The following is a 13,811-nucleotide window of genomic DNA, read 5'->3' as shown; positions in this document are numbered from 1 at the left end:
AACTGTGCTTATATAATAAAAAATATCCTCAAACTTTTAGAACACACATGTATTTATTTTTCTATATTTAACTCATGAGTTTCAATACTTCCTTAGCAGAGGGGACGGGGGGGGGGGGCTTTAAAATCAGAGCAAGTATTTCCGAGGAAATCAGAAAATTAATACCCTCAGGTGGATTATTCCAAACACAACAGTGTGCTGTGCATAAGACTAACGTGTAAGAATTACATAAAGCGTCTAAACAGGGCAAAACAGGTACTAACATTTTTCATTTGCCACTCTTTTTCCCTTCCAAAGTCTTTCCAGAAAAGCTCACAATAAAATTTTTAAAAATGAAAATACGAACGACTGGTTTGGAAATCCAAATTCTTAAGTCTATATACTATTAATGGGCAGAAAATAATATATGATAATTAGAATAAAAAAGAAAATAGGGCATTCCTAGTCTAGACAAAACCAGTAAATAGATTGTTCTAAAGAGTCAAAATAATTTAATTTTAATGACATATTCAACTAATAAGCAATGGGCTGGGCGTGGTGGCTCACGCCTGTAATCCCAGCACTTTGGGAGGCCGAGGCGGGTGGATCATCTGAGGTCAGAAGTTCAAGACCAGCCTGGCCAACATGGTGAAACCCTGTCTCTACCAAAAGACAAAAATTAGCCGGGCATGGTGGTGCATGCCTGTAGTCCCACCTATTCAAGAGACTGAGGCAGGAAAATTGCTTGAACCCAGGAGGCGGAGGTTGCAGCAAGCCGGGATTGCATCACTGTACTCCAGCCTGGGCAAAAGAACGAGACTCTCTCAAAAAAACCAAAACAAACAAAAACTAATAAGCAATGGACTTTGAAATATATTTTGCATGAAATATATATTTGCATTTTAATATGGTATTTATGATACTTGGCATAGTCACAATTCAAACCAAATAAAAGCCTTGACGTTTCTACTTGGAAGGAACCAGGAAACGATGCAGTTTGCACACTGTGGGTCCTCAGCTTAACTGTTCCCTGTTTCCCATGCCACCCTGCAGATTGAGGGATACATTGCTTAGCCTCTCTTTGTATAGACAAACCTGTGTTTAGCAATTTTTTTTTTTTTTTAAGAGACAGGGTCTTGCCCTGTTGCCTGGGCTAGATTGGAGTGTCACAACCTGAGGTTAGCCCTGAACTCCTGGGTTCAAGCAATCCTCCTGCCTCAGCCACCAGAGCAGCTGAGATTACAGGCGCGTGCCACCACTCCCAGGTAATTTATTTATTTGTTTTTTTAGAGGTTGGGTCTCGCCATGTTGCTCAGGCTGGTCTTGAATTCCTGGCCTCAAGCAACCTCCCACCTCGGCCTCCCAAGCAGCTACTGCACATGGCTAATATCTTTACTGGCTAAGAAGCAATGAGACTATAAGAAGTCAAACCAGTGGCAAAAGGTAAAGAAGGGCACACACACAAAGGGCATCCAAGGGGCTGGAAAAGTTCTATTTCTTGACCTAGTAAGGTAACATACAAGTATACATGTTACACTGCAAGTTTGGTTGTATGTTTTTTTAAGCTCTTCTCTCATGGTTAAAGGGAGGAGGGCGGCATTTCTGGCAGATGGATAAGACAAATGATAATGTGGAGACAGCCATGGAGATAAGAGGACATGCTGTGTTTGATAAGAGGCCATTCCATGGTTGTTTAATCAAAACTCAGAGTATATGACATGGAGTAAGGCAAGGAGTGAGGTCAAACTGAAGTCCACATCAAAGCAAAAGGAGGAGCCTTGTAAACTATGCCAAAAGGTTGGACTGTATTAAAGGCCACAGAGGAACCAATGGAAAAATGTTCACCAAAGAGGCACAGTGAGATTCATTCTTTTGAAAGGTCATTGTGCCCAATGTGGAGAAGGAATTAGTGGTGGCAGGTTTAAGGCTGGGAAACCAGATAGGAAGGTGCCAAAGTTAGGGTAGGAGACGAATGACTCAACAGAAGTCAGGAGCAAAGGCTCCAGAGACGAGACCAGATTCTTCAGGGAAGAATGGGACACTTGGAGACCAGAGGGACATGGAGGACAGCATAAGGTGACATGGATAGCCTTCAAGGTTTCTGACTTATGCAATTTGTTGGATGATAATGTTTGTTGCTGAGAGATGGAATTCTGGAGAAGAAAAAGATTTGGAAAGGAAAAGTCTCTGCTTATAATTTTGAAAATATGCTGGGTTTAAGGAGCTATGAGGATTCTTCAGTACACAATCAATAAGACAGTGTATTTCCAAGTATAAACATGCTGCACATTAGCATCTCCTCTTTGGGTCTCCTTTTATGCCAAAGAGTATTTCTTTAAAAATTAAATATAACAACACTGTTACTTAATTTTACATGATCACAGCACTTCTAGTCAGAAGCAGACAACCTGAAGGAAATCTGATCCTGCCTATTTTGTACAGCACGTAAATTTCAAATTTTATCTTCTGGTAGAGAAACTGTATCAAAGAGCTTTATGACCCTCTAATTTCACCCAGAGTAGTCAAATCTAAGAAAAGTAGTATTTTGAAATCATTGTTTTAGTTGGATTCATGTTTACAAATAAAGCATATGGAGTGAGCCATCCTTTTTACTAGGGGTGAAAAGAATGTCCAATGTTAGTAAAAGTGCTCCTTCAAAGTTCCACAACCAGCATTACGTACCTAGTAAAGGAACAACACCAGAAGCTATGACATAAGGTACACACAGGGAAAGCAATAGCACAGAGATCACTGGAGCTGCCAGTCTACGAACAATATAGTGAAGGTCAATGTTCCGGATGCCATTTGCATAAACCTGAAACATTATAAAAAAACAATTAGAACAAAGATACAAGACAAATTCCGCCAAGTTAATAGAGCAATCTCCACACAACTGAATCTGCCAACCCAAAAATAGTCAAACTGGTTACTTTTAAGTCAAGGCAAATTCTGGTATACCAACACAAGCACAGTGCCCACGAGTTTCTGAGGAAATGTATTTACCCACTAACACTCTGCAATTAGCTCTGGTAAGTGATGAAATAAGACACTAATCTAGAATAATTTATACTCTACTTGCACTATACAATAGCAGATGACATTCAGTGGTATTCATTCAAGACCACACTACCTGAAGTAACTTCATACACCTTATGTAAGACACATGTAATATGTAATATTGTGTTATTATACAATATTACATTCATTTTATCTGAGTATGATGAGAAAATACTGAAGCAGGAAACATTTCTGAAAAGCTTGCATAAATCAAATTTTAACAAATCAAAAGGTATTTAAAAATTTAGTATGAAAGAATTATATAGTGAATATAAAAAAAAGAAGTCCACGAATTGCTAGAACATTTCCATCATCTTATCCAGAAAACTCTACAAGAGTATTGCAGAGGAAAGAATGGATGGAAATGGGAAAACCTTGGGAACAGAAAATTTAGATGGAGTGCAGACAGAAACAAGGCAGAAGGCTGTTATTTTCTTCTCCACTTGCCTCCTCAGCAGCACTTAAACCTCTCTTAGCTGTGACTGAATGTAGCATAACTCAAACCCATCACCTCAGAATTTGAATGGCAAACATGCTTAACCTTTTAAAGGCATGCTTCCATTCCCAAAGACACCTAGTTAACCCAAATGCATTTTAATCAATGAAGCAAAGCATCCCAGTGTTTCTCAACCATTCCCAACCATTTTACTTAAATTTATACAGACACACACACACACACACACACACGCAAGAGAAAACAATAACAGAACAAATTATTTAGAGGATCAATGATGTTCCACAGCCTCCAGTATGAATAAACCTTATCTCCACGCTCCTTTTTCAAGGGCCTAAGAGTCTAACCTGGCCACTCTAGAGTGTACTGGCCTGCACCCTGATCCTGAAGGGATATGAAGCCAGAAGCCCCCAATCCATCACACTCCTGGTGGACTTCAGAATTAGCCCATACTTTAGACACACACACAAACACACTGCAATCTGCTGGCTCCCCAACCCCCCACTCCTAAGAATCAAAATCTTGAAATATTGGTACTTCTTGAACAGATTTTCTTGAGCATGCTTGGCTAACTACTGTCTATACTTCTCATACATCAAAAAGAGGTGTACTTTACTGCTACAGAACTGTCATGTCTTATTTATGTGGCACTGGCCTAAGGATAAGAGGGTCCCAACAAGTACATCTGCTAGATAACTAAAGCGTAAAGAAGTAGCAAAATCTGTTATGTTGGCCATTTTGGATAGAAATTTTCCTTAAAAGAAGTACCATACTCCTAGTCTTACTATCGGAGTGCTAAAGCACAGTCTATCTTTTCCAAAGTATTGCCACAACAATCAAATTATCTGGCAGTTCTGTAACACAATAACAGTCTTAGGCACTATGTAGCTAGATCAAGCCAAAACAGCTCTCCTTTTGTAATCTGTTTTTTCCTCTGCCTTTACCACCTCGAGCAATAACCTTTTCCCCACTCCAAAATCTACTATAGGCTTAGATACATTCATATCAAACTTCACCAGAAAAAAAGCACGTATTTTCATTCTGTCTCCACTACGAACAGGGTTCTAGATACTGTAAGCTACTGGTTAACCTTCAGATAAAGGATGTCTTAAACGTGGTTGATGAAAATTCATGGGAATATAGAAGACCACAATAAGTCACCCTAAAAATATGTCTCTTAGGCATAGGGATTGTTTTGAGCTGAATGCAACTGAGAAAGGTAGATGTAGGAAAACTTTCTGTCCTCCCTCTATTGCCTAGAAGCAGAATATAAACGTATAAAGACAAAAGGTAGCCCACCCTAACTGCCTCCACCAGGGAGGACAAAGATTGCCCACTGAAGAGAGTTTTGGGCCTCTCTGGGCCTCTAGATGGCACCAGAGGAATCTACACTGCCAAGCTTTACTAAGGAGCAGCATCTAGCCACCCCTAGAAAGTCAAAGTTCTTTTCATCTTGTCACTTCTCTAAAAATTTATTATTCTTTGTTGACGATCAGCTGGAATTCAAAGCCACCTCTTTGAAATTACTCATTCCCTGGGTATCTCCATGTATATATGAAATATGTACTTTAATAAACTTTTGGTTTTCTGTTCTTAGTCTTTTATTAAAGGGTTCCATTTTAACTAAAAATAAGTTGAGAAAAAAATTATTTTTCCTCCCCTACAGTGGTAAAACTAAACTGCTGTCTTAAAAAAAAAAAAAAAAAAAAAATTATATATGCCCATCAAACAAAATGTAGAAAACTCAGCAAGTAAGAAAGATAAAAGAGTTATAGCCGCCAAACATAAACACAACTAATTCCAGAATGTCTTTCTCTGAAAACTGATCTTGCTTACCTGTTCAATTACAGTTTTCAGCCACCACTGAGGACCCATCAATGTTATAGCTGCAATGATTTTGGCATGCAGGACTCCAAGTGCCCAGTCCTAGGGAATTAAAAACCATTTAACAGATTTCTGTTGTTTTTTAACAATAAACACAGCAGAAAGGCTGTATAATTTTCTTACATTATTTCACATCAAAATAGAAGTTCTACAGGACTGGCAACAGTTTTACAAAAGACTAACATGTACTGAAAACCCAGAGAATTCTTTTTCTTCAACAGCTCAAATTCAGTGTTTCCACCAAAAATCATTCTTCTATCTTTTAAAAATCTATATTGTTTTCCCAAGAGTTAGAAATTCTAAGTCTGGACACTAATGGAGATCTCAAAAGTAAATAAAATAAATGCCAAGATTTTATTTCAAACCATCTTCAGGCTATTTCATTGGTTTCAACTGAGCTTATTTATGTCAAATTAAGACTGTGGAGCCAAGTTTGGCCTAAGAAACCATTCTAAAGGCTCACGGATAGCTTCTAGTTTGAAGCATTTGTGGTTCTACCGGGGAACTGTTACTAGGTTACTCCTCATGGTGCAATGGACTCTTGGCCTGCCTACCCTTCAACTCTCCACCCAGCAGTCAGAGTGATGACTACCTCCTCCCTCCCCACAGCCCCCATCACCACCACCACCAAGTATCTCTTTAAATGCAAATCAGATCATGAATGTAACTTCCCTGCTTAACAACCCTAAAGTCCTTAGCAAGACACACAAAACCCTTTACAACCTGGTCTCTATCTAACTTAAATATATATATGTATATCTATATATATATATATATATATTTTTTTTAAAGAAACCCCATGTAACATTTAGACTGATTCTTACATAAAACCAAAATCTTTACAGAGAAGACTGGAGTATTCTGTGACCACTACCTTAAATCCTGATCCCTCCCCAGCAATAACTACTATTAGCTTTTGGTACATACCATCCACATTTTTTCCCATGCATTCAGCTGCACCTATACATCTATATCCCATAGAAAATATGTGGTATCATTTTTTATACGGACTTTGCTCAGATTGTTAATTCTCCTCTTCACTATCTACCATCTTGAGGCCAATGTTCCCATTTCTTTACTGGTTTGATTGGTTAGTCTTCTAAGGATCTTCTTCAAATGGGGTGAGAGGTTGATACACACACTGAATTCTTGAATACCCTCAAATATCAATCTTCATCCTGATAGCTGAACAGTTATATTATTTTTTGTCTGGGTAGAGGAAGCTTGGGTTTTGTCCCTTTTATCTCAGTCATCTATAAATTCTCTGATAACTTACGGTTTTCAGTGCTATAGAAAAGAAGTCCAATGACAGTACAGTTTTTTTGAAGCTTGTATATGATTTCCCCGTGTCTAACAAGATATACCTAAATATGTGTTTTTATCTTGGATCTCAATCTTACCAAATCTGATGAGCCCTTTCAACCTACAGAATCAGATCTTTCTACAATTCAGTTAAATTTTCTCCTATTTTTGTATCAATGCTGCCTCACATTTCCTCCTTCTGGAACCCCCATTATCACTACACTAAGTCTCCTAGATATTTCCTCCAAAACACTTCTCTTTCTCAATTTCCTCTTCCATTTTGCTCAGTGCTTTGCATTCATCTTCCATGCCTCCAAGCCAAGCCCAGTGGTGACTGTGTGCATCTTTTTTCACTACTAGATTTGTCTGAAATCTATGCCATACAGCTCCACAACAACTGCATTCTGCTTTAGAGCTGCTGTTTGTGTGTGCGTGTGAACATACTGCACTCAGCGTCCTGTGTGTTTGCTCTTCTCTCTGGAAGCTCATGGCTCTGCCAGCAGTTCTCTGTCAAACTGGCATGCGTTCTGACTGCTCTGCCTTAACTGCCTTTCTGTGGCTGCTGAACCTCCTGCATATAAAGCACTTGTTACAATTTCCTTTGCAGCTTCAAGAAGGCTTGGGCCTGGTTCAGAATATCCTAAAGGGCTTCAAAAGGATCTTTTACCTCTTCAGACCTTTGGGATAGCATCCAACAATCTCCTCCTGAGGAACATGAAGAAAGCCTCCCTGCTTTTTCTCACAGGCAGGGAAGATGCAACAACCCACCAATTCAGCTTTCTGTTGGCCTTTTGGGAGTCCAGCAGACACCCAAATGAGATTAATGTTTACCCGAGGAGGTCCAAGATCACTGTGATTCATGTTCTCTAAAAACCCACTGCTTTGCAGTCCTTTCCTGTCAGACAGGACACACCACACTAGCTGCTCTGCTAGAATTCCAAGTGGCCCACTATCCCACAGGGCTGCAGCCACTTGCTGCAGGAAAGGCAAGTAGCTTAAAGTCATGAATGGAGAAAAAGCAAGCTGTTCCTTCAAAAACTTGAGGGTTTAATGCAAAACATTAAGGATAGCACGCTGCACATTATCTGTCTACAGCTTGTGCTTTCCCCCAACCCAGAAACATGTCTGGGAGCTATCGATGTCAAAACAAGTATCTCCACTTCATTTTTTCAATTGCTGCACTGATAGTCCACATTTTATTTGGGCATTCTCTATAGGTGGACATCTGGATCATTTCTCATTTTTTGCTATAAAAAATGATGTATTTGCAGAAACAGCCTTGCTCACGCCTCCTGTATACATGCAGTAGATTCTGAAAAGCCAAATTGCTGAGTCATAATATATAAGCATTTTTAAACTTTGATAGTACCAAAGAATTCTCTAAGGTGATGATGATTTCACAGGTAATGCTGAGTACCGTAAAGACCACCAAAAATACAAGCATAATTACAACAACTTGCATGTATTACTCATTGCAGCAAGGGAGTAACACAGCATGGAGAACTTGGGGCCCCTCAGTAACAGTGCTAGAAAGGGGTTATTATAGGATTTCAGCTTGTGTTAGCAATTTGGGGGAGGATTTAAGGAAGCAGGAATTTGGTATCGGATGCTATTAGAAAGCAGAGTAATCTGTGAATGGTTATCTTAATAAATCTTATCTAGAAAAAGTGGCAGAAGCTAAAACTGTAATTGGTAATGAAGCAGTAACCAATCATGTTAGCCAGTAAAAGGGAATGTTTGGTCATTTCTGTGGCTTGAATAATGCTCACGTTCTGTCTGTGTTCAGACATGACCACAGAGGGCCTTGCTTTTGTCTTCCTCTATCTTGATCATAGAGTGATGGTGTTTGACGTTGATGTTCTGTCTAATTGTTTATGTCCAACAGGAGAACACCAAGGCCTGGCTAACAATGCCAAGATGGCTCCTTGATGTCACAGGATGCTTTGGCCTTTTTCAGGGCTCATGCCGCGTAACATTAAAAGGCAGATAGTATCTGTTTGTCTCACTTGCAGCAGCACTGTGCTTGATCATTGACTGGGTTAGGGTATTGTCAGCCTGACCCCTCCACTAGTTGTTTCCCTTTGAGCCATCAAGTAATCCATAAGGTGACACTTCGCCACCATGCAAATGACCACTTTCACACTACAATGTAACATACCTGCAAATTCTTTTCCCATCATGTGTTAGGGGGTCTATGTCCTCTTCCCTTGAATCTTAGCCAACATTTGTTACTTGCTTATACCCAGTAAAATTTACTGAAAAGTGATGTTGTAGACCTTCTGACAGGGGGTCATAAAAGATGATGCAGCTTCTTGTTTGTGGGGACACTCATTTCCCTGAACTACAACATAAGAAGCCCAAATACCTTGAGGTTACATAGCTATGAAGAAGCCCAGGCACATACAGGAGCTCCAGTCAACAGCCCCAGATGGGTAGCAACTAACAACAAGCATCAACTCTCGTATTGTTCAGTGATCACTGACTGGGTATTGTCAGCCTGATCCCTCCACTAGTTGTGTTTCCAGCCAAATGATTCCAGCTATAACTGTCAAATCATTCCCGGCCATTGAATCTTCCCAGTTAAGGCTCTAGATAGCACAGAGCAGAGACAAACTGATATGCTCTGTCTTAATATCTGACCCATAAACTCTATGGACAAAATTAAAATGGTTGTTTTAAGCCACAAAGTTGTGGAATAACTTGTTACACAGCAATAGCAATTGAAGACCGATCAACCTTTCATCTGTTGGATTCAACATCCACTAACAATCCTTGCTATTATCAATTATCTTGTTTGGTATTGCAAAATAGTATTTTTCTAATCGTGTTAATCTACCTTTATTTGCTGGCATTTTTCTGTTAAAAAAAAAAAAAAAAAAGGTAGCTCTTTCCTTCAATTACAGATACTATTTGACTACTCTGGAATACAGCTCTTACAGAAAGGCATAACATATGCTTAATTAGATCCTCCTCAACTTACAATGATGTTAGGTCCAGACAAACCCATCTTAAATTGAAAACACCTAAGTCAAAAATGCATTTAATACATCTAACCTACCGAACATCATAGCTTAGCCCAGCCTATCATAATGCACTCGGAACATTTACATTAGCCTACATTTGGGCAAAAGCTTCTAACACAAAACCTATTTTATTTTTTGCCTTGTAGTAAAACTGAGGCCTAACAAAGCCTATTTTATAATTATGTAGTGAATATCTCATGCAATTTACTGAATACTGTACTGAAAGTGAAAAACAGGATAGCTGTAGGAGTACTCAAAGTACAGTTTCTACTGAATGTGTATCGCTTTCAACGATCAAAAAGTTAAAAAGTCATAAATCAAAACACAAGTCAATTCTGTACTTCTTTGTATTACTTATTTCTTGTCTATTCTAGTCTATGAGACAGACTAGAAAGGAGGCAGTCCCCACATATGCATGCTTTGTCTCACACCAGGTCTGCCCAGCATCTCCCTCCTGGAATATACTTCTTCCTTTCTTACCCACTTCTCTGTTCTCTACTAGTCAGGTTGGCTTAGATACTATCTCTTACAGAAAACCATACCTGAAACTCCCAAAGTCAGGTTAAATGCCTCTCCTACACAATGCCACAGTTCCTTGTGCTTTCCCTAATCACACCACACAACACCTGTGTACCTGTCTGGCTTTCCCATCAGAGTGTAAATTCCTTAGGAAAATTCCTGCACTAGCCTCATTTTCACCTGGGTGATACAATCCAGGGTGTAGGTACACATTAAAAGCACTTAAATAAAAATTTTTTGGTAAATGAAGTTTGTGGAGCTTCTCCATCTGGAAAGCAGAGAAAGGGAAATATGGCCCAAATAATTTTCATTTTCTGAAAAATCCATTGCAATACACTAAGAGATAAAAACAAAGCTAAAAAGCCTTTGAATGACTGAAGTCAATACCTAGCTCTTTTCCCCCAATACCTACTAAGAACTTGAGATCTTAATTCAATGATGTTAAAAACCTCAGGCTCTAAATACAATAGAAAAGTTCCATTTCTTTTTCCATGAGCTTTAAGACCTTTGCTGTGACTTACATGGGTTCCCTCAGGATGCCTTTTTTTTTTTTTTTTTTTTAAAGAGACAGGGTCTCACTCTGTCACCCAGGCTGGAGTGCAGTAGCATGATCTCAGCTCACCGCAACCGTGGCCTCCCAAGCTCAAGCGATCCTCCCACCTCAGCCTCTCGAGTAGCTGGGACCACATGCCCACACCACCACGCTTGGCTAATTTTTTGTATTTTTGGTAAAGATGGGATTTCACCATGTTGTCCAGGCTAGTTTTGAACTCCTGAGCTCAGGTGATCCACCTGCCTTGGCCTCCCAAAGTGCTGGGATTACAGGCATAAGCCACTGCACTCAGCCAGGATACTCTTTTTAATGAATCTGTGACTTTGTGGGAAAACATGCTACAATAATTCAAAAGTATTAAAGCCTCCAAGTCAAAAGGAATAAGACAATTCAACCTATCTCAAAGGTGAACGAAAATCAATGACTATTAGTTTGTATTTTCAAATATTAGAGAAAACTAAATGGTTAGTAACATTTTAACCTATAAGGTAAGCATTTTTAAAGGAGTTATAAGAACTGCACATTCTGAAACAAAAGATCGATTAAAGAGCATTACTTAAACAATTTTTTAAGAGTTCTTAGAATTAAATATCATAATTAAATATTTAAAAAATTAAATAATTAAAAAAATTTTGGTTTCTTTTTTTTTTTATTTTGAGACGGACGCTCACTCTGTTGCCCAGGCTACAGTGCAGTGGCATGAGCACAGCTCACTTCAGCCTCAACCTCCCAGGCTCAAGCGATCCTCCCACCTTTGCCTCCCAAGAAGCTGGGACAAGACGCATGAGCCAATTTTTTATAGAGACTAGGTCTGGCCATCCTGCCCAGGCTAGTCTAGAACTCCTGGGTGCATGCAGTCCTCCCACCTTGGCCTCCCAAAGTGCTAGGATTACAGGCGTGAGCCACATGCCTGGCTTGGATTATTTTCTGATCCCAAATCCTTAATGAAATAACATGAACAAAAGACATACATTTACCTGCCATGGATAAAAAAGAGGAGTCTGATCCAAGGGAACCCTCAGGGGAGCAACAATGACCAGCTCAAACAGGAGCCCCAGAAGGAGAGGGACAACTCCAGCCAACAGCACCGCAACTATCAAAGTCTTCATGATCTATCAGGAAACAGGAGACCATATCATTGAAGAGGATCTTTCTGACTGAGCCAAACTCTATTTCCATTTTGAGGTTTGAGACTGATGCCTAGCAGAGCAACCACAGTCATCTCTCAGTATCCACAGGGACTGGTTTTAGGACCCAGAAAATCTGCAGGTGCTCAAGTCTCTTACATAAAAAGCACACAGGTGGCTGGGCTGTTTTTTCTCACAATCCAATTCTCAGGACTAGGTTTCCGTTTGCTCAAGAAAAGCCACCGACTGGCCAGGGCCCCTGCTCCAACAGTGGCCCACCCATACACAGGCTGATCTGTGAACCTTGAGGTGGACTGGTATACAGGAAGGGCTCTGCAGAATCCTAAATTAATAAAGCTGATCAAACTGGCTCCCTCAAAGGACAACATGGTCCAGTGGAACTTACCATACTGATAGAAATGCCCTGTATCTGTCAAATATGGTAGCCATTTAGCCACATGACTAATATACCAGACAGTGCAGCTCTAGCAACTGGACTAAATGGCAAAATGAAAACAAAGCTGACACAGACAGGAGACATTACAAAAGAGTAATGATGAAATTCTGACCAAATAAAATGATTTAAAGTGGCCTTGGATCCTGATGACCGGTGGCCTCAGAAAATACACCTGTTTCAACAACAGACTAAATATAATGTGTGTGGAAGACAAAGTACTTGTTTCTCTACACGGCACTTTCTAATAATATGGAAGACTATCAAATGAAAACTGGAATTAGTTGGATTCTGTATTTTAAATATGGTTAAGTGTCTAATTATCTTATGGATTAAATAGCAATTAAACCCCTCCATAATATATAATGAATCTCTCACTAAAAAAATGGATTTTATATTTTTCTTCAACATTAATATTAAATGGATATTAAACTTCTAATGAAATCAAAATCAAAATATAAATTGATACAAAATTAGAGTTGATTACACAAATGAAAAGGTGTAAGCAGTAACCTAAACATAATTACCAGCTGCAGCCAACATTACACAGGTACAGACATACATCACCGCACTCAGATAATCATCTTAGTTATTTTTTTTTAATCCTACATTTGCGGCAGTCAAATGTGTTACTGAGAGCAATAATGTTACGAAGTGTCCAGTAAGGCCCTTAAGTAAGTAATATAAGCCTGTGTGGGTGTGTGCATGCCCGAGTATAAAGAAAAACATGCTACTAAGTGATCCAGTAAAAATATGTTATATACATATACTTTTTAAAATATAGATGGGGTCTTGCTTTGTTGCCCAGGCTGGTCTCAAACTCCTGGGCTCAAGCAATCCTCCCGCCTTAGCTTCCCAAAGTACTGGGATTACAGGCATAAGCCACTGTGCCCGGTCTGTTTTTCTTTTAAACCTCAAATACATCTGAATGTAGGACTCTGAACAGGAATGAACCAGAAAGCCACTATCTTAAAAGAATATTCCTTCTAATTCAAAAAATAACTCTCTTGAAATAATATAGTAAGGAAATAAATGTGCCCAAAAAAAAAAAAATTTAAGATGACTGGAAAAATATTCACTATTCCTAACAGACAAGATCAGTCTTTTATTACAAACACATACCATGAGAGACCACTCTTTAACCTTCTGGAAGATCACTCTGCGTCCCTGAGGCATCCATGCCACCATCACCGTCACAGCCCTTATGGTTAGCCAGCAAACATAGAGACCACAAGCAGCTGTGTAGAGCTCATGGATTTTGGCAGTCCCCGTCCAAAATGACATTAACCAACGGCCAGCAAATACTGAAAACAGAAAAGCTGATAAATGAGACATGTGGCTAGGTAAAGAGAATTGTAATCTTCATGTTGTTCTGTTAGTATTTTCACATTAGGAAAAAGATATCACATTCGATATATCAATGTCTTCATCAAAAAACAAAAGACAAAAACCACAACGT

At 39.3% G+C, this 13,811-nt stretch overlaps 1 protein-coding gene across 7 annotated transcripts in view; it reads right to left on the bottom strand.

Annotated features, from left to right (window-relative positions):
* Positions 1–13,811, bottom strand: part of MARCHF6 (membrane associated ring-CH-type finger 6) — a 79,663-nt gene that overhangs the window by 4,916 nt on the left and 60,936 nt on the right. For 4 of the 7 annotated variants that reach the window (XM_031666085.1, XM_031666087.1, XM_031666086.1 and 1 more), the window contains 4 exons: positions 13,475–13,656; positions 11,749–11,883; positions 5,327–5,416; positions 2,662–2,794 (listed from right to left, as the gene is read on the bottom strand). In XM_031666085.1, coding sequence (XP_031521945.1) covers positions 2,662–2,794; positions 5,327–5,416; positions 11,749–11,883; positions 13,475–13,656 — 540 coding nt within the window. The remainder of the gene's footprint in view (positions 1–2,661; positions 2,795–5,326; positions 5,417–11,748; positions 11,884–13,474; positions 13,657–13,811) is intronic. The other 3 variants (XR_004183646.1, XR_004183647.1, XM_031666088.1) reach the window with 3 other exon arrangements.

This window comes from Papio anubis, chromosome 5 (genome assembly GCF_008728515.1).
Source record: "Papio anubis isolate 15944 chromosome 5, Panubis1.0, whole genome shotgun sequence".
Lineage (NCBI taxonomy): Eukaryota > Metazoa > Chordata > Mammalia > Primates > Cercopithecidae > Papio > Papio anubis.
This window is presented reverse-complemented; position numbering and strand designations above follow the sequence as displayed.